The 23,379-nt window shown below is 35.1% G+C and overlaps 1 protein-coding gene and 1 pseudogene across 4 annotated transcripts in view; one reads left to right on the top strand and one right to left on the bottom strand.

Annotated features, from left to right (window-relative positions):
- LOC123673622 (ryanodine receptor) overlaps nucleotides 1-23,379 on the top strand; it is a 50,073-nt gene that overhangs the window by 4,298 nt on the left and 22,396 nt on the right. For 2 of the 4 annotated variants that reach the window (XM_045608207.1, XM_045608205.1), the window contains 39 exons: nucleotides 69-260; nucleotides 457-626; nucleotides 2,247-2,437; nucleotides 2,494-2,634; nucleotides 2,691-2,842; nucleotides 3,281-3,422; nucleotides 3,665-4,084; nucleotides 4,139-4,379; nucleotides 5,483-5,845; nucleotides 6,603-6,702; nucleotides 7,722-7,920; nucleotides 8,115-8,339; nucleotides 8,402-8,673; nucleotides 9,006-9,313; nucleotides 9,524-9,650; nucleotides 9,712-9,862; nucleotides 9,953-10,127; nucleotides 10,182-10,379; nucleotides 10,708-11,066; nucleotides 11,223-11,360; nucleotides 12,058-12,210; nucleotides 12,290-12,684; nucleotides 12,759-12,895; nucleotides 12,949-13,160; nucleotides 13,281-13,638; nucleotides 13,820-14,314; nucleotides 17,003-17,203; nucleotides 17,747-18,025; nucleotides 18,697-19,485; nucleotides 19,627-20,018; nucleotides 20,125-20,662; nucleotides 20,717-20,852; nucleotides 21,011-21,136; nucleotides 21,222-21,341; nucleotides 21,419-21,608; nucleotides 21,965-22,238; nucleotides 22,320-22,622; nucleotides 22,675-22,833; nucleotides 22,898-23,119. In XM_045608207.1, coding sequence (XP_045464163.1) covers nucleotides 69-260; nucleotides 457-626; nucleotides 2,247-2,437; nucleotides 2,494-2,634; nucleotides 2,691-2,842; nucleotides 3,281-3,422; nucleotides 3,665-4,084; nucleotides 4,139-4,379; nucleotides 5,483-5,845; nucleotides 6,603-6,702; nucleotides 7,722-7,920; nucleotides 8,115-8,339; nucleotides 8,402-8,673; nucleotides 9,006-9,313; nucleotides 9,524-9,650; nucleotides 9,712-9,862; nucleotides 9,953-10,127; nucleotides 10,182-10,379; nucleotides 10,708-11,066; nucleotides 11,223-11,360; nucleotides 12,058-12,210; nucleotides 12,290-12,684; nucleotides 12,759-12,895; nucleotides 12,949-13,160; nucleotides 13,281-13,638; nucleotides 13,820-14,314; nucleotides 17,003-17,203; nucleotides 17,747-18,025; nucleotides 18,697-19,485; nucleotides 19,627-20,018; nucleotides 20,125-20,662; nucleotides 20,717-20,852; nucleotides 21,011-21,136; nucleotides 21,222-21,341; nucleotides 21,419-21,608; nucleotides 21,965-22,238; nucleotides 22,320-22,622; nucleotides 22,675-22,833; nucleotides 22,898-23,119 — 9,743 coding nt within the window. Of the gene's footprint in view, nucleotides 1-68; nucleotides 261-456; nucleotides 627-2,246; nucleotides 2,438-2,493; nucleotides 2,635-2,690; nucleotides 2,843-3,280; nucleotides 3,423-3,664; nucleotides 4,085-4,138; nucleotides 4,380-5,482; nucleotides 5,846-6,320; nucleotides 6,421-6,602; nucleotides 6,703-7,721; nucleotides 7,921-8,114; nucleotides 8,340-8,401; nucleotides 8,674-9,005; nucleotides 9,314-9,523; nucleotides 9,651-9,711; nucleotides 9,863-9,952; nucleotides 10,128-10,181; nucleotides 10,380-10,707; nucleotides 11,067-11,222; nucleotides 11,361-12,057; nucleotides 12,211-12,289; nucleotides 12,685-12,758; nucleotides 12,896-12,948; nucleotides 13,161-13,280; nucleotides 13,639-13,819; nucleotides 14,315-17,002; nucleotides 17,204-17,746; nucleotides 18,026-18,696; nucleotides 19,486-19,626; nucleotides 20,019-20,124; nucleotides 20,663-20,716; nucleotides 20,853-21,010; nucleotides 21,137-21,221; nucleotides 21,342-21,418; nucleotides 21,609-21,964; nucleotides 22,239-22,319; nucleotides 22,623-22,674; nucleotides 22,834-22,897; nucleotides 23,120-23,379 lie in introns of all 4 variants that reach the window. The other 2 variants (XM_045608208.1, XM_045608206.1) reach the window with 1 other exon arrangement.
- On the bottom strand, nucleotides 783-979 carry LOC123674302 (annotated as a pseudogene).

Below are 23,379 nucleotides of genomic sequence, written 5' to 3'. Positions count from 1 at the left end.
ACAATTGAAATATTGTTACATAATTATAATGATATTTTATGATTCACCATATTGCATTCTTATCATAGAACATGAAGAAAAGCAAAATAAATTGAGAGCATTGAGGAACCGTCAAGATTTATTTCAAGAAGAAGGCATCCTGAATTTGATTCTGGAAGCTATTGATAAAATAAACATTATTACCTCTCAAGGCTTCTTGTCAGCATTAGCTGGTGACCATAACTGGGAAATGATTTCTGGTTATCTTTATCAACTTTTAGGTAAGATTATTCGGAAAGTCTATTAGTCGCTACTCAGAAGTCAGAACCCTATCATCACTTCTATTAATTATGTATTGTACACTATCCTCAATCCCTGTAATCTATATCCAAAGGATATATAAATTAAATACTATATTTCAAAATATAAAGTTCTATGTTTTAAAAATATTTATAAAGGTGTTGAAATAATTTTCAGCTGCTATTATCAAAGGAAACCACACCAATTGTGCTCAATTTGCCAATTCCAATAGATTGAACTGGCTCTTCTCTAGGTTAGGATCACAAGCATCTGGTGAGGGTACTGGAATGTTGGATGTACTCCATTGTGTCCTTATAGATTCTCCAGAGGCTTTGAATATGATGCGGGTAAGTTGGAAATTTTAATTGAACATTAGGAAAATTATTTTCATATCAAATATTGACATAAATTAAAAGAAATCACTTTTCATTTTAAAACAAAAGTGTCCGAATTTCCATCTTGACACGGTTGAAATGATAATTATATTGATTCAATAAAAAACAACCCCTCAGATTGTATCACTTCCGTAAACTGGCCATAACCAGTTGAACGATCATCGTGGACCACAAGGATTTCCTAAGGCCTGTCTCACGCTCAGGAACCGATACTTCGACTCATCGTCGAGGTTGCAACCACTCTCAATGTGAGTTGAGAATGTGTGAAGATATACTACAGAAATGATCCTGTGAAGTATGATCTTGAAGAAATTAAAAAAATTTGGCCTTAAGAGGGAACGGGTATAGAAGTACTTCGTAACATATTGTATCTAGCGCCATCTATGTAAAATTTTTCGATTCAAAATTTTTTTAATATACTTAACCTAAGATGACGCCACATTCAGGAAAGTTTACTTTTTCAATTGAAAAATTCTTTGAAACGGTGTTTGTATAAAACGAAAATCATTGAATAATACTATGTATAATATTGATAGTCAGTGTATATTGATTGATATAGGTAAGCTGAGTATCAATAATTGATTTATAATTTTGATATAAACACTGTTTCAAAGAATTTTTCAATTGAAAAGTGAACTTTCCTGAATGTAGCGCCATCTTACGTAAAGTACATTAAAAAAATTTTGAATTGAAAATTTTTATCACAGATGGCGCGATACAATATGAGGGGTTGTTTTTTAATTGAATTGATATAATACATATCGTCGGCTAAGAGTGTAAATCTGCTAAGTCCATTTTGAACAATTTCACAGGAGACCAAAAAAACCGTACAGTACAGTGTTATAATAATAATAATATGAGAGTTTATTCATGAAAATACATTCAATAAACTCTATTGAATGTATTTTCATGAATAAAGTCTCTTATTATTATTATTATAACACTGTACTGTACGGTTTTTTTGGTCTCCTGTGAAATTGTTCAAAATGGACTTAGCAGATTTACACTCTTAGCCGACGATATTGCAAATGTGCCAAGCTGGCTAACTTATTAATCTCATATAAGGGTAATTGGGTAATCATTCAAGGTTTCAGGTTATACAAATAGTAACTTTCAAATTATCGTTTTGCTCATGGCTGTTTCAAATAAATAAATTATAAAAACTGTATATATTGGATGCAACAGAAATTTATTCAGATGTCTGATCGGTCTTTAATAATAATAGCTTTATTTTCATATCTTGCTACAATATTAATGATAATTCGAGCTACTTCAAAATGAAAATAGAGAAAGTGCATCTTCTATAGGTGAAAATTAAATTTATTCATAATAAAAACAACACTGTGGTTTCTTCAGGTATTTTACGTTTTAACTGATACCATTGTTGTTACTCATCAAATTTATTTTCACAATTATTTTATTCAAAATTACTTTCTATCGTGTAAGCCTAATCATCCTAATATTTTGATTACATTACCTTCATTTCATTAGTAATATGTCATAATTTTCCTACGCCACTGCCTGCAGCCGCCTTTTTCTTCATTATATATATCTAATATATCCTAATTTCAGGATGAACACATCAAAGTTATTATATCCCTTCTGGAAAAACACGGCAGAGATCCCAAAGTCCTGGATGTTCTCTGTTCACTTTGTGTAGGTAATGGGGTGGCAGTTAGAAGTTCTCAAAACAACATCTGTGATTATCTATTGCCTGGGAAAAACCTACTTTTGCAGACTCAGTTAGTCGACCATGTGGCTAGGTGAGACCGAAATAATATCACTGAAGAACCATCAGTATAATGTATTGCATTTCCAGTGTGCGCCCTAATATTTTCGTAGGCAGGGTGGAAGGCAGTGCTATCTATCAGAAATGGTATTTTGAGGTGACTGTGGATCACTTGGAGCAAACGAGTCATATGCTGCCGCATCTGCGCATTGGATGGGCTAATTCCAAAGGGTATTTTATTTTTTGAAAACTATAGAGACATTTTCACTCATCCAATTACATTCAAGGTATATGCCGTATCCTGGAGGTGGTGAAAAATGGGGTGGAAATGGAGTTGGAGATGATCTGTATTCTTTTGGTTTTGACGGGGCCTTTTTGTGGACTGGAGGAAGAAGCACTCAAGTCAGAAACAAGAATACTGAACCATATATCAGAAAGAGTAAGTAAATGGTGTAAATAATCAATCAATCTATTGATCTTCTGCATACATAAATACAAATTATTACATAGTACAAAAAAAATTACCTGGAGGTACACAACCTAAGCAAACTTGTATAATATGCACTCAGGAATTGAAAAAAAAAAACAAAAAAACCCATGAAGTATATCCACATATGTAAAAGAAAGCAGAGCTGCAATTCCATCCACCCTTTCTGTTTCTTCCTTGATAAACTTAGATATTTTCAACCAAAAAAAACAATATTATTCAAGTATTATTGTGAATATGCTAGAATTTTCCAGGATATTCTGAATTAACACAGCAAACGAACGAAAGTATAGTTGATGTTGAAACTCCATGTAAACATTGTATAAGAATATAAGAATCCTTTATACTATAATGTAACTACTCTAATTGTATTAATTTAACATTTTTCAGATGACGTAGTTGGTTGTGCCTTAGATTTGACAGTGCCAATCATAACTTTCACATTTAATGGAGTACCAATCAGAGGCAGTTTTAAAAATTTCAACTTAGATGGAATGTTTTTTCCTGTGATAAGTTGTTCATCAAAACTGAGGTAAACACTGCAAGACAAAACAATATAATGAGAATATCAATTTATATCTCGATACAGTGTAAGACTAAAAATAGTATAGAAGAAATTTGCCACGAAAAATTTCAATACTCTTTCATTTTTCCTTACGATTGTTTTCAAAAGATAGATTTATGTTTCTTAAGGATTTAGTCTTACCTTGTTATAATTTCTATGTCATAAATTTTTTTATTGGGATTGTTTTATTCAATTTTACTGTTTTTCAGTTGTCGTTTTCTTCTTGGCGGTGACCAGGGAAAATTAAAATATGTACCTCCGGAAGAATTTTCTCCACTTGTGGAGAGTCTTCTTCCTCAACAAGTGCTTATGCTGGAACCATGTTTCTACTTTGGTAATATGAATAAAACCGTACTGGCAGGACCTTTAAATGTAGAGGATGACACTGCTTTTGTCCCAAACCCAGTAGACACTTCCATGGTCTCCCTAACAAATTATGTTGAGTCCATCAAAGATAAGCTGGCAGAAAACATCCACGAAATGTGGGCAATGAACAAAATCGAAGCTGGTTGGCAATGGGGTGAATACAGGGATGATATGAGGCATGTTCACCCATGCTTGGTTCCTTTTGATAAGTTGCCACCGGCGGAAAAACGTTATGACTCGCAATTAGCTGTTCAGACTCTGAAGTAAGCGCTAAATCTATATATTGTCTACTTGTGCTTATTTATTTTGCATTTCAGGACTATAATAGCTTTAGGTTATTATATAACTATGGATAAGCCTCCGTCCAGGATTAAAACAGTTCGCCTTCCAAACGAACCCTTTATGCAGGCTAATGGGTACAAACCTGCTCCACTTGATTTAGGTGCTATCACTTTAACTCCCAAACTAGAGGAATTAGTTGATCAATTAGCAGAGAACACTCACAACCTTTGGGCGAAAGAAAGAATACAGCAAGGATGGACCTACGGTCTCAATGAGGTATTTTTTTTAGTTTGAAATAGGATCTTTTGTAATATACACTGTGTCCGTAAAGTATGGAACAAATTCATTTTTAGCTAAACCGACCATTTTATGAAATAATCCTGGAACACGTCGATTTTTATTTTAATTTACCGTATTTTAAGATAATAATCTAATATACAGGGTGTATTACTTTCGAGTAATGACATCACCGTCATTTTTTTAAATGGAACACCCCCATTTTGTCTCAATTTGCCGATTACTCTAGCTGAGCTGATTCCAAAAATGTATCACATGTTGATTCCAATTGGTACAGGGTGGACAAAAATACAATAGTTTTGTGTGTGCTCATAAAGTAACATGTAACATTCTTTATTAGTTAAATTAACAATATTATCAAAAATACTTATTTTCTAGCGGCAATAAACAAATAATGACCTTTCACAAAAAACTAGACGACTATGTTTTTTTTAAATTGATAAGAAATAATTTCTTTCTGATGTTTAGTCAATAAAGTTCTCTCTCTCTCTCTAATTTCTTTCATATTCTATCTGCTAGACCACAAGTATCAAACATGTTTGGAAACAGCTTATTTTCATTAATCTAAAAATGTAACAAACTACAGGGTATTACATTCAAACCAATTGCCGCAGACAATAAGTATTTTAGATAATATTGTTAATTTAACTGATAAAGAATGTTACGTGTTACTTTATGAGCATACACAAAACTATTGTATTTTTGTCCACCCTGTACCAATTGGAATCAACATGTGATACATTTTTGGAATCAGCTCAGCTAGAGTAATCGGAAAATTGAGACAAAATGGGGGTGTTCCATTTAAAAAAAATGACGGTGACGTCATTACTCGAAAGTAATTGACCCTGTATATTAGATTATTATTTTAAAATACGGTAAATTAAAATAAAAAATCGACGTGTTTCAGGATTATTTCATAAAATGGCCTGTTTAGGTAAATATGAATTTGTTCCATACTTTACGGACACAGTGTCTGATACTAATGAACTCATATTATGTAAGAATGAGTAAGAGTGGTCAAGTAGATATAATTCGTTTTGTAGTCTGTCAATAGATTCTTAATACTTATTATTTCATCTTAGGATTCCGAAATGATGCGTAGTCCCCATCTTGTACCATATAGTAAAGTGGACGACGCAATCAAGAAAGCAAACAGAGATACAGCCTCTGAAACCGTGAGGACTCTTTTGGTGTACGGTTACAATTTGGACCCTCCCACTGGCGAGCAACAAGAGACGCTATTGGCCGAAGCCAGTAGACTGCGTCAGTCCGCCTTCAGGACATACAGGGCGGAACGTACCTATGGTGTGTCGTCGGGTAAATGGTACTTTGAATTCGAAATTCTCACTACTGGACCTATGAGAGTTGGCTGGGCCAAAGCCGATTGCGCTCCTGGACGAATGATCGGTTCAGACGAGAACACTTGGGCTTTTGATGGATATAACGTAAGTATTTAATTTTTTATGGTGTCAAGGTACAGGAAGAAAATTTTCAATCTCTTACTAAGGTATAAAATTTCACTATAATGTTTATTCACTATAAACATCAAAAAAATTACAGAGGTATTTATTTCGCGAAATATTTACCTGTGCGTAATTATAAATAAAAAGTTTTTCTAAAATATTTGAAGAAATGCACTATATAAATTATACTTATTGTTTAAATAATTAAAATGGACAATATCAAAATTTAAGTCTTATGATAACAAAATTCTTCATTTCTTAAATGGCTCCATACAATATACTCCATTACCGTATGTGAATTCAGTAAATAACTGAAATAGTGATTGAAGATTTTCTTTATTAGTCTTCGCTTTGTCTTTTTCTGGATATGAAAAAATAGTTAATTAGAGTACCGATGTAACAATCAGCCAAATAGGATATAGAGTTCGCTTCTACGCTTAATTTCGTCTTTTATCAGATGAAAAAATGGCATGGTGGATTATGCGAGCCCTTTGGCGTGAAATACACAGTTGGTGATGTTGTGGGGTGCTTTTTAGATTTGTTCGATAATAATATCAGTAAGTTTTGTGGCATTGAAGTCGGTAAATAAGATGTTACGTATATCATTGTAATCGGTTAATTTGAAATGTTTTTGCTCTGTAATGTCTGGTTGCTCAGGATTTATAGCTTAACCTAACATAACCTCTTTAAATCGATTTAACCTTAGTGAGTGCCTATCAAAATTTAATTGTTTTAACAGGAAGAAAAGGTCTATTGTAACACAGCTGAGTCATTTGGAAAACAGTGGCAAGTGGGTGATGTCGTTGGGGTTTTTCTTGATCTTATCGATCACACCATCAGTAAGAATTGTTATGGAGGTTGAAGTCGCTTTTGTAATTTGATTCGCTTCAGCTTCACTTGTATAAATAACATTTTTTCAGTGGACTTGGATCAGTTAGCCCCAAGTTGTATATGTGGTTTTGAGAGTGAGCATGACCACTGATTTAATTGTTGTTGGAGGTTTTCCAAAAATGTCTTCCACTTATTGCGTCTGAATACGAATCAATTTTCAAGCATGTTAATCCGTAATCAAATATAATTATATCCAAATAGTATACTTCCATAAGCATTGGTTCATTGATGAATCTACTCTACCATTATTTCCTATTCTTTTTCACGACTTCAGAAATTGTATTTTTTATAAACAAACCGTGTCATGAGAATTGATTCACATTCTTGAATAATATTAGTTAGACATTTTTGGGAAGATAAAAACATCATTTAGTTATCTACTTTCAACATAACTTGGCGAATTATATTTCCGCAGTATTGATACTAGTTCAATCCGCTACTCAAACTACTTAAAACTTATCTATATATATATAGCTTTTTCTGCACTTCCAATTTATCTGGTACAACTTATACACAATTTTCTTGATATTGGAATTTTAATTCGAATTTTTCATGCATACGTATTTTCTTGTTAATGCAATTAAGGGAAGTTTTCAGGTTTTGCTGCCTTTTTTCTTATATATAAATAGAATTGTGTGTGCTAATAATTGAAGAACATATTTTCAAGCATGATATCGTTAAAAAATTACAAAGGCATGCGGAACTAAGCTTTTTTGTCTTTTATTTCGTTTTTCTGCATGACATTGAAATTTTGCCACTATAAACATATGTTCCAAAAATCAATGATTCAGGGGAATTACTATCTTTGTATTTCACAGTATGCTGGTTTTTTACATATCAATGGAAATCGCATTTTTTTTATTTTCTTATATAACAACATAAATTTCACATGTGTTACATGTAAGGAACATATGATTCGATGGCACTATGTTTTCAACAAATAGTGATTAAAATCTTTTTTTATTAGGTTTCTCACTGAATGGTGAACTTTTAATGGATGCATTGGGTGGTGAAACTACATTTGCAGATGTACAGGGTGAAAATTTTGTACCCGCTTTTACATTACAAGTTGGTCAGAAAGCTAGATTATGCTTTGGCCAAGATGTTACCCAGTTAAAATATTTCACAATGTGTGGATTACAAGAGGGCTATGAACCATTTTGCGTGTAAGTAGTACCAAAGTATTGTAAGTCTTATTAATGAAACAACATAGATATACAATAATTTTTATGAATAAAATTGAATTTTCAAACTCCCTAGAATAAGAATAAAATAGGAAACGTCTTTATTTCTAGTTCCTACAATTAGTAAAAAAGAAATGATGAAAAAGAAAAATTAGCATTTACATTTTTTTTCATAGGAATATGAATCGAAAAGTTACTTATTGGTATACAAAGGATCAACCCATATTCGAAAATACAGAAGATTACCAAGACACCAAAATCGATGTGACAAGAATACTTGCAGGGTCTGATAGTCCTCCTGGTCTGAAAATCAGCCACAATACTTTCGAGACTATGGAAAAGGCAAATTGGGAATTCCTCAGATTGAGTTTACCTGTTATCTGTCATTCAGAATTTATTACGTAAGAGGAAAATAGTTTTTTTTAATATACATAATATTATGTATGATTTCCTTCTTGTCTAGAGAGGAAGAAAAGAAAAGAAGATGGCAGGAAATAAAAATGAGGCAGCACAAGTTACGGACTGAAGCAGAACAACAGATAACTCCCGCACATATTGAACAAATAATGAAGAGTGGTTTTTCAATTAGCGATTTGAAAGGTCTTCATCGAAACTATGAGGAAGCTGGTGAATCAGACGAAGTCATGAAATCAGGAAACACAAACAAGTCTGTAAAATCTCCTTCAAGGCCACCTCGACGAACATCTCTAACCAGGAATGGACCAGAAAATGGAAGTAAGTTGTCTCTCAATTAAAGATAGAAAGCTTATGAAACAATGTTAGTGATAAATGAATTCTTGACTACTTTTCAAATTACAATCAAGAACTGGCAGAATTATTACTTTATCATCATAATCATTATTTCCAGCACACAATCTAATGTCAGTTTTATACTTCTCTTAAACTTTTGTCCATCATTATATAGGCCTCTTCAATTTTTTTTCAATCTTTATAGTATTATTCATTCCATTAATCCATATTCAATTAATACCATATAAAAAGCCAATCTGAGAATATTTTTCTTTCCAGAAATTTATGATATTTTCAATTAATTTTTTTTAATACAGTTGACTCCAGAAGAATTGGTAGCGAATTGGACTTGCAACGTTACAATGACATTTCACCTACAAATCTGGATAAATTTGACGATAGAAAGAAGCGCGGAAGATCACCATTTAGATTCTTCTCGAAAAAGAGAGGTGCATCTAGTGGGGACCGTACTGAAAGAAAGAAGTCGAAAACCCCGGATTTGGAAATTAACGGCATGACGAACAGTTTATCCCCCCCTACTAGGTCTCCTCAAGGTGGTCACTCACCAGGTCAGGCTAACTCATCGCCTAAGTTACAGAGAAGTCCCACCATAAAGAACTCTCAGGTAAGAATGACTGTAGCAGAAGATCTTGAGGAGTTCAAAATTAATTTTGTTGACTTATGGGCCTATCAATGTATACCACATTGGAATTAGCATTTTAAATGATTGTAGAATGAACTTGGGGCCCTTTTAAATGAGAGTCTTTTATTTGTAGAAATACCATGCATTCAAAGGTCATATATTTATAAGTTTCTTGTAATAAAATACTTTCAGAGTGATCTTCATTCAACGGGAGGCCAACAAAAACAATTGTCTATTCCACAAACCTCTGGTATAGAAGTTTATGGAAACGATATATATGATGCAGAGTGTATGAAACTCATCAATGAATATTTTTATGGTAATTACTTTCTATCCCTGCTTCCTTTTAATTTCTAATTTTTTCACTTAATTCTAAACAGGTGTACGCATATTTCCTGGTCAAGACCCTTCGCATGTTTATGTAGGTTGGGTAACAACCCAATATCATCTTCATTCCTTGGATTTCAACCAGAGTCAAGTGTTGAAGTCATCTGTGATCTTAACTGATGATTACAATAGGGTTATAGATTGGTGAGTAGATAAAATAGTTCAAATCAAGCAAATCAGCAAACCTTCTTGAGGTCCTAATTTCTGTACTGTGAACAAATATAAAATTTGCAGCGTTGATCGCCATGCCTGTTACATGGTACGTGCTGATGAGCTATATAACGAGGTATCTCAAGATGCCTCGGGTAAGGGAGCATCTCAAGGAATGTTCGTTGGCTGTTTCTTAGATGTGGCCACTGGTGTTATCACGTATACTTGCGAAGGAAAACCAACGTCCCACGTTTTTAGGGTAAGCTCCACTTCTATACACCTTGATCACATTATTAAATATTGCCAATGATAGATGGAGCCAGAGACGAAACTATTTCCGGCTATTTTCGTCGAAGCCACAAGCAAAGAGGTTCTCCAAATCGAGTTAGGCAGAACTCTGACTACTCTACCACTCTCCGCTGCTGTGTTACAGAACAGTGGTAAACATGTTACTCCACAATTCCCCCCACGGTTGAAAGTACAGTGCCTCAAACCAAACCAGTGGGCTAGGGTAAGTTGCAATGTAATCACAAAATAGTATCATCAATGCTACTTTCTTTATCTGCGACATGGTTAATCGTTGACTGAAAGGAATTGCACATTTGTTTGAAACTTTCCAACAAAAATAAGACAGAACACTAGTTTTTAATGTTTTCATAAAGGGAACTACAATTTGCTGCTGCGGCTAGAACTCTATTCTGCCGATGAATTTTTGAATGTCATTCTTTTTTCTTATATTTTTTGTGTGACTTCTCATTTTCATTGTAAATGACAGTTATTATAAGTGAATAATATATTCTATTCTAATAACTTTATATTAGGAAATTTATCAATTTCAGGTACCTAACCAAAGTCTTCAAGTCCATGCATTGAAGTTGTCAGACATACGAGGTTGGTCGATGTTGTGTGAGGATGCTATATCCATGCTTGCTCTGCACATACCAGAGGAAGACCGTTGCATAGATATCTTGGAGTTGATAGAGGTTGACAAGTTGCTGAGTTTCCATGCACATACGTTGACTCTATACGCGGCACTTTGTTACCAGAGCAATTATAGGGCAGCTCATGTACTCTGTAAACATGTCGACCAGAAACAGTTACTATACGCTATAAAGGCCGAATACATGAGCGGACCTCTCAGACAAGGGTTTTACGATCTCTTGATTGCTGTTCATTTGGAATCAGCTGCAACAACTATGTAAGTTTTTGAGGCATTTGTTGTATTTTGTATGTAATTAAAATTCGGTTCGAAATCTACGGAATAAAACGCTTATAATATTAAAGGGTTATCTAGCAGTCTGACAATTTCTCTTCATTTGGAAAAACATTTTCATTGAAATATTTCTTCCCACAGGGAAGTATGCAAAAACGAGTATGTCATTCCTATCGGACAAGACCTGAAGGATTTATATGAAAATCCTGAAATGGGTAACAGTTTATGCAAATTGAAAATGGAATCTGTACAACCAGTAATGAATATGACGAACATAACGTAAGTTATTTATTACTTTCACTCGCAAATAATTATTATGTTCATTAGAAATAACTGCTATGATAAATATATTGGCATTTTTAATATGATCTGCGATTTGCTATATGAATTCATCTCAGAGAATTTTTTTACTGTGACAATCTCAATAGTTAAGGATAATAAAAAAAGTTACAGCATTACACCTTAATTAAATTAATTTAACAGTACTTTCATAGTATGTCATGAAATATTTAAAAATAAAGGGAAAAGAAATATAGAAAAACAGTTGTCCTAACTAGCACAATCTGAGCTTTTAAGAGAGAGAAAGGCAATCATTTTAAACATGTAACAAAGATTGAAAAATTCAAGGACATTAGGAGGAAAGCAAATGGAAACATATTTCCATCCTTGACACAAATAATTGAAAAATTTTCTTACACTATAGTTGCAAATAAAAAATAATAATAATAATAATAGTAATTTATCAATGAGTTGATTGAATTGTGATGAATGAAAATAATCACAATCCTAAAATAATTGTGTAGTTTCTAAAATTCATCGTCAAGATTTTGAAAATTCAGGAATGAAAAAAAATGTATCCTTTTTTGTGTCAATCAATACAACAAAGTTATTAATTATACATATCTCTGTTTTTTATATCATTTTGTACTGAAATTCTACATTTATGTACAGTTGAAATGGTTCTTACTTTTTTCAGGGATGTAATAGAAGATATAAAAAATCTCTATTCCCCATATTTTCCTTTAGACGTGGTGAGAAACTATGTTATGACAGCTCTTGCTGAAGCCGTAGAAATAAATCAAGTACACAACAGAGATCCAATTGGAGGTTCAAATGAAAACCTCTTTCTGTGAGTATAAAATGATAGTAATTAGATTTCACAACCATCCTGGATTTTATCCATTACAACTACTTATCAATTTTCCCAGGCCTTTATTGAAATTAGTAGATCGCCTTCTATTAGTTGGCTTGCTTAGAGATGAAGATGTAAATAAGCTTCTCATCATGGTAGACCCTGAAACTTGGGACCCAACCTTTGACAAAGAAGGCAAAAACGAACATTCTAAGGGACTCCTTTCAATGAAGATGGCTGAAGGTGCTAAACTTCAGATGTGTTACCTGTTGCACCATCTCTGTGACATACAGTTAAGACATAGAGTAGAAGCCATTATAGCCTTCAGCACAGATTTTGTTGGTGAATTACAGAGCGATCAGCTGAGGCGGTATGTAGAAATCAAACAATCTGATCTACCTTCAGCTGTAGCTGCTAAAAAAACAAAGGAATTCAGGTGTCCCCCAAAGGAACAAATGAATGCTATTTTAGGTAATATAGACTGAAAGTTATTTAGTTTCTTGCCTCTAATTTTCGAATGTAGCTTATCATTTTAATATTCTAAGGTTTCAAGAATGTTGAGGAGGAAGACAAAGAAAATTGTCCTCTAGGAGATGAGCTATCAGACAAGATGAAGGAAATGCATGATGTTTTGATGGCTCACGTTTCTTTGCAAGCCTTACAAACAGAACCAATGGAGGAGGTAATTTGAATCTTGACCATTCCAGAATATCTGTCTGAAATTAATTCTAACAGGTACCAGAAGAAGTTACAAGGCCTGGACCAATGGAAAAGTTATATAATCTGATCAATGCGGTGAAGGAACTGGAAGAAGAACCAAAACAAGAACCTGAACCAGAAAAAAAGACTCCCGAAGAGATCTTTCGAAAAGTTCTCATAGCCACCATTGTAAAATGGGCTGAGGAGTCTCAAATTGAAACTCCTCAACTGGTGCAACAAATGTTCAGGTGCTTATTTTTGACTTTATTATCAAATATCAGATGAAATGGATTTTTATCAACTTTTATGAAATTTTCAAAAAATGCAACTGATGAGTTTAATAATAAGACTGTTTTCAACAATTTCAGCCTTTTCGTGAGGCAATATGATTCGGTCGGTGAATTGATCAGGGCCCTGCAGAAGACATATATAATAAATGCGAAAACAAAATCGGACGTAGCTGAGATGTGGGTGGGTCTGAGTAAGATCCGCGCCCTATTGCCTGTACAGATGTCTCAGGAAGAAGAAGAATTGATGAGACAACGGTTGTGGAAATTGGTGAACAACCATACATTTTTCCAGCATCCTGATCTCATTAGGATCCTCAGAATTCATGAGAACGTTATGGCGGTGATGATAAACACTTTGGGCAGAAGGTCTCAGGCTCAGTCCGATGCTAGTGCTCAGGCTCAAGCAGGGGAAGGAGAAGTAACAACAAAAGAAAAGGTACCTTTATGGTTTCATTTCATTCTAATATTTTTGTTGACAACCTGTAATCAGGATTTTGGTTTGGCTTCTCCATTCAAAATCAAAATAATCATTAAACTAGTTCCTTCCTGATGTCTCTTGTTAATTCGATATCTGTTTCATTCTGGAAACATTATTAATAAATAAATTTATATTTCAGGACACCTCTCACGAGATGGTGGTCGCTTGCTGCAGATTCTTGTGTTATTTCTGCAGAACTGGACGTCAGAATCAGAAGGCCATGTTTGAACACTTTGACTTCCTGTTAGATAATTCTAATATCCTGTTATCAAGGCCCAGCCTTAGAGGCTCAACACCACTGGATGTTTCATACTCCTCATTGATGGAGAACACCGAGCTGGCATTAGCCCTCAGAGAACACTATCTTGAGAAGATAGCTGTGTATTTGTCACGTTGTGGACTTCAGTCAAATTCTGAGCTTGTTGAGAAGGGCTACCCAGACTTGGGTTGGGATCCAGTTGAGGGTGAAAGGTACTTGGATTTCCTGCGATTCTGTGTTTGGGTTAATGGAGAGAGTGTTGAGGAAAATGCCAACTTGGTAATTAGGTTGTTGATCAGAAGACCAGAATGCTTGGGACCCGCACTGAGAGGAGAAGGCGAAGGGCTACTGCGAGCCATAATCGATGCAAATAAGGTATATTATCATCTTAAGCAAACCAAGGGCGTAGAAATGGGGGATACTGGGGGTAATTTTTTCCTAATACATGTTCAGATCTCATGAAGTCTGTTTGCTTGGTCCTTTCAATTCTTTAGATATTTTAAATATCCAGTTGTAGTTTTTCGAACTTACTGGCTGGAAAATGGTTGTCTGAGGAACATGCCTTAAATCCTATAATGATTTTAAGTTGCTTCAGGTTTTTTGCAAAAGTTTTTTAGTTAGACGTTCCTCCTTTCAACTGAGGCTTCATTTTTTTTACTTTTTAAGTTTTGACTATTTTCAACCACTTGGCTCGGTAAATTTGAATTGCAGCTAAATTGGTGTTTTATTATCAATAATTGAATGATTTGGCACGAAACTTGATAGAGTAGTTTCCTTTTGCAGTGTGTAAGCAACAATCATAGCCATTTTACACCTGCAAAAACTTCAGCTTCTTTTTAAATAAATCACATTTTCTTTTCATTCATCGACTAATGAAATTGAAAATGATAAGTAAGATGTAGGATAAGATATGGAGATGTAGGATAATTTAAATATTTATCTATGATGATGGAAATTGAAAACATGCACATGGCATCATAACCACGTGAAAATCACTGTACAATTTGACGAAAGAAACTTGTTGCAGATTATAACATAATCTACACAATTATTGAACGACTCATCTGAATAATGGAATTGAAATAGCCTGTGACTATATTTTTTGATACGTTGAAACAACGTCGCACAAGCTTCCTCACTTTTAGCTCACTTAAATTTCTATGAAACCACTTATGAACCAACTTTAATCCTCATACCAAATTTCTTCAAAATCAGATTAGAAGAAAATGCAGATATTGAGGTTGCTGGAGTACGCACCTGAAGAGCTGAAATTTATAAAAGGATCTAGGACCCGAACCTCATATTAAGTTTCATCAAAATCTTATATGAATTGTAGAAATTAAGGTCCATATGAAAGCAATATTTTATAATATATGAAATTATGTCAAGCTGTATACCGAGCAAATTGAATATTCAAAAATCCGATGCAAAATAAAAAAGCGCAAACATCCTAGATAAAATACACTGCGCAAAAGAATTAACGCACATTATGGAAATCTCAAATTTATTCTACAACTGAAGGTGTTCTTAATGATGATTAATTTTATCAGAATTATGCATGCATATGTTATCCACTTTCAACGTTTTTCTACAATACAGATGTTTTTTCCCAGCAGGAATAAAAAAAGATGAGATTATCAGATTTTGAATGTATTGGCTCCATTCTGAAATCAGTTGTTCTCGATCAATTCTAGTGATTTTTTCTTTCGTTTGATTTTCTACACTCGATCGCTATGCAACGCGAAAAACGCAATTTGACGCAAGAGGAATGTCCCCAAGCGGTAGTTTTGCGAGAAGAAGGGTGGAAACACAAAAATTGCAGAAAGGTTTGGAGTGTGGTTTACAAGTGTGTCCAGAATGTTGCAGCAATTCAGGGAGACAGGTATGAATGTCCGAAGACCAGGATAGGGTAGACCACGGGTAACAACTGCCATTCAAGAACGTTACTTGAGAGTTTCTTCGTTGAGACAACGGTTTGCAACCGCTCGCCTCCTTCAAAATCAGCTTGAGCAAACTCATGGGGTGCAAATTAGCACTCAGACAATAAGAAATCGCCTCAGAGAATATGATTTAAGGTCTCGTGTCACGGCAAAAGGCCCAGCTTACCTCAGCCCATCGAAGGGCGCGTTTGGATTTTGCGAGAGAGCATATCCATTGGGAAGAGGCTGATTGGGAAAGAGTTCTCTTCACAGATGAGTCTAGATTCTGCCTCTACCATTGTGATCGACGTTCCCTTGTATACAGACGTCCACATGAAAGATATGCTCAGTGCACTCTTTCCCAATCAGCCTCTTCCCAATGGATATGCTCTCTCGCAAAATCCAAACGCGCCCTTCGATGGGCTGAGGTAAGCTGGGCCTTTTGCCGTGACACGAGACCTTAAATCATATTCTCTGAGGCGATTTCTTATTGTCTGAGTGCTAATTTGCACCCCATGAGTTTGCTCAAGCTGATTTTGAAGGAGGCGAGCGGTTGCAAACCGTTGTCTCAACGAAGAAACTCTCAAGTAACGTTCTTGAATGGCAGTTGTTACCCGTGGTCTACCCTGTCCTGGTCTTCGGACATTCATACCTGTCTCCCTGAATCGCTGCAACATTCTGGACACACTTGTATGGGAAACTCCAAACCTTTCTGCAATTCTTGTGTATGTCCACCCTTCTTCTCGCAAAACTACCGCTTGGGCACATTCCTCTTGGATCAAATTGCGTGTTTCGCGTTGCATAGCGATCGAGTGTAGAAAATCAAACGAAAAAAAACTATTGATCACTAGAATTGATCGAGAACAACTGATTTCAGAATGGAGCCAATACATTCAAAATCTGATAATCTCATCTTTTTTTATTCCTGCTGGGAAAAAACATCTGTATTGAAGAAAAACGTTGAAAGTGAATAACATATGCATGCATAATTCTGATAAAAATAATCATCATTGAGAACACCTTCAGTTGTAGAATAAATTTGAGATTTCCATAATGTGCGTTAATTCTTTTGCGCAGTGTAGTATTTTCATTTAAAACTTTTTATTGCTCTTGAGATTGCTGAAATAGAAACCTTCATTCACAGATGTCGGAAAAAATAGCAAACAGGAGAAAAATGATGGATGAAGCGGAAGGACAACAGGAAAATGGACAATTTTCTCATCCCCTTCCCGAAAGTGATGACGACGAGGATTATATTGACACAGGTGCAGCCATTTTAAATTTTTACTGCACCTTGGTAGATCTTTTGGGACGTTGTGCTCCTGATGCTTCTGTCATAGCTTTGGTAAGATAACATGAAATTCTGATACATATTTATAATTTGTAATGATCGGCAATACACACATATATCCAATAAACTAAAGCGGACTCAACATTTGCGAACCAAAGTTGGGACGGGAACACATGTTGCCGTCAATAAAAACATGGAAATTTTACACAACTGTAAAAAACCCCTGATACACAATTCCTTAGAATCTCCAAATTTAAAAGGATAATATTATGAAAGGAAAGATATTCTAAATGATCATCCGGACTATTTACTATTTCAAAATATCTGAGTGAAACTCAAATCTTCTTACCTGCAAATTTCAATTATGCCAGCTTAACAATATTGCAACTGCTTCCTTCTAGAACAGACTAGATACATCTAGGCCAAGCTAGAACCAACGCTGTTTCAATCAAGATAAATAGTGGAAATAAATGTATAATCTGTAAATTGGGAAATAAATTAGTGTAGAAAAAAGTAACCGATTTAATTAAAGAAAAAAGTAACAATTTCATAATTTGTATATTCTTTATGTTAATTATCATTTTTTTTAATTTTTAGGGTAAAAACGAGTCGTTGAGAGCCAGAGCTATTTTACGTTCATTGGTGCCATTGGAAGATCTAAAGGGTGTCCTTAGTTTGAAATTCTCACTGCACAATCCTGCTGCTGGAGAGGAAAGGCCGAAGTCTGATATGCCATCTGGTTTGATACCGGGTCACAAGCAGTCTGTTGTTTTATTCTTGGAAAGAGTTTATGGAATTGAAACTCAAGAGTTGTTCTTCAAACTGTTGGAGGAGGCTTTCCTTCCTGATCTTAGATGCGCCACTATCCTTGATAGAGTAAGTTCTCATGGCAAAATTAATAGAATAAAATGTTGTGACAAATGACAAGCAAACAGAAAACAGAATACTAAATTCTTTGCTCTGGATCAAACCAGGTAATCAAAGCCAATGATTTAAAAATTCAACTGAAAAAGTTATTTGAAAGTTTTATTCAGTTGATTGTTGGAAAAAAGAATAATATACAAATATATCTGGAGTTTTTGAATCGATTTGTTAATTTACTTTGCACTGGTTATTCACCAAGGCCTTAAATTAAGAGGATAGTTACTATTAGGCAGAAATACTTGAAAAGAACTTTTTGCTTTGTATATGATTCTGTAATATTCCCAAATAAATATTGGGTTTTTGTTTCTTCAACAAATAGGTCTTTATCGACTTATTAGGTAACATTTTCAGTGCTTCATCACACGAAATTCCATTTCTAATTATTTTAATCCTACATATTACAAAAATAGCAGAATACACTTGGCATGAATAGACAAATGGAGAACTGTAATCATATCAAATGCCAGGTGATGATCAAATACCTCTTAAATATAGGGAATACTTGTGCCAATCCTAAAATAATAAATTCCGATACTTTCTTGGTTGATTGGATATAGATATAATTTGATTCGATTCACAAAAAAAAAATTGAATCTCCTACTTAAGTCGAATATTTATTTCAGAACGATGGTAGTGAATCGGATATGGCCTTGAGTATGAACCGTTACATGGGTAACTCGATATTACCTCTCCTGATCCAACACAGCAAGTTCTACAGTGAGGCTGAAAATTACTCTTCACTTCTGGATGCCACTCTGCACACAGTATACAGGTTATCCAAGAACCGTATGCTTACCAAGGGCCAGAGGGAGGCTGTTTCCGATTTCCTGGTCGCGTTAACCAGTCAACTACATCCTTACATGCTCTTGAAATTACTGAGGAAGCTCACAGTGGATGTGTCCAATCTGTCTGAGTACACGACTGTCGCTCTGCGTCTTCTGACCCTGCATTACGACAGGTGCGCCAAATATTACGGCTCTAGCACAGGCCAGGGTGCCTATGGCGCCGCTAGCGATGAGGAGAAGAGGCTCACCATGATGCTGTTCTCAAACATATTCGATTCATTAAGCAAGATGGATTACGAGCCCGAACTGTTCGGTAAAGCTCTGCCTTGCTTGACAGCTATCGGTTGCGCTCTTCCACCTGATTATTCACTGTCTAAAAACTACGACGACGAGTGGTATGCTAATAAGACTGGAGGCGGTAACGGTCCCTACAACCCTCAACCCATAAATACCTCTTCGGTGCAGTTGAATAACGATCTGAACAGTATCGTTCAGCAGTTCTCTGAGCATTATCACGACGCATGGGCTTCGAGGAAATTGGAGAACAATTGGCAATATGGGGATTCTTACTCTTGGGAACAGAGAATACATCCTAGGTTAAAGTCTTACTCGATGCTTAACGATTATGTAAGTAAAGAAATTTTCATAGTTTATGTAATGCTAGAGTATCAAAAAAAAATTTAGGAAATCACTGATATGGATTAATTCGCCATTTCTTATTGAAAATCTTATATTGATCATTTTGAAGAGAGAGTTTGTGTATTTCAGGAGAAGGAGCGATACAAAGAACCGGTGAGAGATTCCCTCAAAGCTCTACTAGCAATCGGCTGGACTGTAGAACACACAGAAGTTGACCTGCCCACAAGCAGAAACAATAGTCCTCGCCCAGTATCCGGTGACGGTAGCTATAACCCCCACCCCGTGGACATGACCAACTTGAACCTTTCAAGGGAAATGCAAAATATGGCTGAGCGTTTGGCGGAAAACGCTCACGATATCTGGGCGAAAAAAAAGAAGGAGGAGCTTAACACATGCGGTGGTGGAGTGCATCCGCAATTGGTGCCTTACGATCTATTGACGGACAAGGAGAAGAAAAAGGATAGGGAGAGGTCTCAGGAGTTTTTGAAGTACTTGCAATATCAAGGATACAAGTTGCACAGGTACGAAAATTTAATCGAATATAACCTTGTTGTTTGATCAGTTTGGAACTGTATTAGTTTGCAATTAAACTTTGTATTTCTTCCTGATATCTATTGAATCTTTCAGGCCAAATAGAGGTGCTGCTCAAGAGAATGAGCAAGCTGGAGGCGGTCCTTCCATAGAGCTTCGCTTCGCTTACAGCTTATTGGAAAAGTTGATTCAATATGCAGACAGAGCTACCATCAACATGAAACTACTGAAGCCGTCACAAACGTTCAGTAGGAGGAACTCTTACAAAACATCATCCAGGGATATAAAATTCTTCTCCAAAGTCGTTCTACCGCTCATGGAAAAGTATTTCTCCACGCACAGGAACTACTTCATTGCGGTAGCCACGGCTACCAACAACATAGGAGCGGCCAGTTTGAAAGAGAAGGAGATGGTGGCTTCTCTTTTCTGCAAATTAGCAAGTCTATTGAGATCAAGGTTGGCCGCTTTTGGTGCTGATGTTAGGATAACTGTGCGTTGTCTACAAGTGTTAGTCAAAGGCATAGATGCTAAGTCTCTTGTCAAGAATTGTCCAGAGTTTATCAGGACGTCAATGTTGACATTCTTCAATAACACAGCGGACGATCTGATGCATACCATCATTAATTTGCAAGAGGTGAGCAGGTTTTTTGTTTTGGTGAAGTCTGGACGCTAATATCTTCCTTTTCAGGGTAAATACAGTCATCTTCGGGGGACGCATCTGAAAACATCGACTTCGCTATTTTATGTCGATACAGTTTGTTTGCCCATACTTACTGCCTTGTTCGATCATTTGGCTAACTGTGAATACGGCAGTGATTTATTGTGTAAGTATTACTTTCCTCCATTAAAGAAGGTATTTGTTTAATAAATCACTTTATATTTCAATGCATCTTATAATTAGAAAGACAACTTAATTATAAGTTGCTTTAATTTAGGGTTGAAATTATAATCATTAAATTATTATTTTCTTATTTTTTTCTAGTGGATGAAATCCAAGTGGCTTCCTACAAGATTCTCCAAGCTTTGTATACTTTAGGCATTGATGCTACACTAACTCATGATAGAAAATATTTGAAAACCGAGATAGAGAGGAATAAACCAGCTTTAGGTATGTAAGCGAAAATACCTTTTAGAATTTCATAAATTGTAGTTAATTAATTAAAATGATATATTGAATAATTTAATTATTTCAGGTTCTTGCCTTGGAGCATTCAGTTCCACATTTCCTGTTGCTTTTCTGGAACCTCATTTGAATAAACATAACCCATTCTCACTAGCTAATAGGATTGCAGATCATTCTTTAGAAGCCCAAGGTAATTGTTTGATTCCTCTTTGATTTCAAGATACTTTTAATAACAAGATGACTACATCATTATTTTGTATACTTCAGATATAATGGCTCGAATGGAAGGATCAATGCCAACTTTGGAAGCTATTTTAACTGAAGTGGATCAATTCGTAGACAGTGAAAAAACATACTCTGATGCGCCTCATGTGATAGATGTCATTATGCCAATGCTTTGCTCTTATCTCCCCTTTTGGTGGGCTCAAGGTCCGGATAATGTTAGTCCAACAGGAGGGTATGTTTAAAATAATGATTAATAAATAGGTTGAAATATATTTTTGACAAGGAAAGCATCGACGTAAAGTCAGAACCTTTTGAATTCTTTTTATTCATGCGCATATTGCACTTGAATACCACATTTATACCTATTCACAGTTATGTGGTCTCCAAGGGTGCAATTGGCTTATAAGTGAACAAACGCTCAAAACATCCTGACTTCATGTCGTTGCCTTTTTTGTCTGAACCTAGATCTACTCTCTTTGCAACTAATTTTAAAATGATTCACAGACGATTTTATTTTAGTTATGTGTAATGTTTTAGTTTATTATAATTTATTTTTATCGTTGAACAAACATAAATCCAATTTTCCAGAACACATGTATCCATGGTAACAGCAGAACATATGAATCAGTTACTCAAAAACGTTTTGAAATTGATAAAAAAAAATATCGGTAACGAGTCGGCACCTTGGATGACAAGGATAGCCGCTTATACCCAACAGATAATCATAAACAGTAGTGAGGAACTGCTCAAGGATCCATTCTTGCCCTTAGCAGAAAGGGTCAAGAAAAGGACAGAGGCTATGTATCATAAAGAAGAGAGTATGAGAGGGTTTATAAAAAGTAGTTCTGATGACACATCTCAGGTCAGTATAAAATATAGTACATTTATTAAAACAAAAGAATCCAAATCAATGAAAGATCATAATTTTGATTTCTCATTGCAGATTGAAGCACAAATTCAAGAAGACTGGCAGTTATTAGTTAGGGATATTTATTCATTCTATCCATTACTTATCAAATATGTAGACCTACAAAGGAATCATTGGTTAAGGCATAACATAGCGGAAGCTGAAGATCTCTATAATCATGTCGCTGACATATTCAATATCTGGTCGAAGTCACAGTACTTCTTGCGTGAAGAACAGAACTTCATATCGGCAAATGAGATTGACAACATGGTTTTAATAATGCCAACTGCCTCTAGAAGAAGTGTTGTGCCCGAAGGTGGCCAAAGTGGAGGAGGAAAGGTAAGATATATTCAATTAAGCCTTAAAATCCTTCATGTGAATCTTGTTTTAGAAAAAGAAAAAAAATAGGGACAAGAAGCGCAACAAGGACAAAGAGATTCAGGCTTCTCTAATGGTGGCATGTTTGAAACGTCTGCTTCCTGTTGGTTTAAACCTATTCGCTGGCAGAGAACAGGAACTGGTGCAACACTGCAAGGACAGATTCTTGAAGGTATCTATGAAAATTTAAGCTGCTTTAGGGAATTTTTGCATTATATATTTTTTTTATTTCGCAGAAAATGCCAGAATATGATATCATAGATTTTGCGAAGATTCAACTTACTCTACCCGATAAGATAGATCCAGCCGATGAAATGTCATGGCAACACTATTTGTACAGTCAATTAGGTAGTAAAAAAAGCGTAACCATTGGCATTGATAATAACGGCAAAAATCAATTGGAGGAGACTGTGGATAGAATAGTGGCAATGAGTAAAGTGTTATTTGGATTGCACATGGTAAGTTCACACAGAGTAAACATTCACATTGATTCATATTTAGATAAAGGAGTGAAATACCAAATTTTTGTCGAAATGGTTACTAGAGCAGCTTTTGAAATTTTCCAGAAAAATATAGTGATATAACTGAATAGATAAATTATATTCACGGAGACATTGAATACAAAGGGGATTCTATTCAGAACTAATTTTGAATTGCAGTTAGAATGGGAATGCTCTCCGATATAAACACATAACTTCAAAATTAGGGGAACAAAGTA

This window comes from Harmonia axyridis, chromosome 2 (genome assembly GCF_914767665.1).
Source record: "Harmonia axyridis chromosome 2, icHarAxyr1.1, whole genome shotgun sequence".
NCBI lineage: Eukaryota > Metazoa > Arthropoda > Insecta > Coleoptera > Coccinellidae > Harmonia > Harmonia axyridis.
Note: the sequence above shows the minus strand (reverse complement) of the source record. Positions and strands in the feature narration are given on the sequence as shown.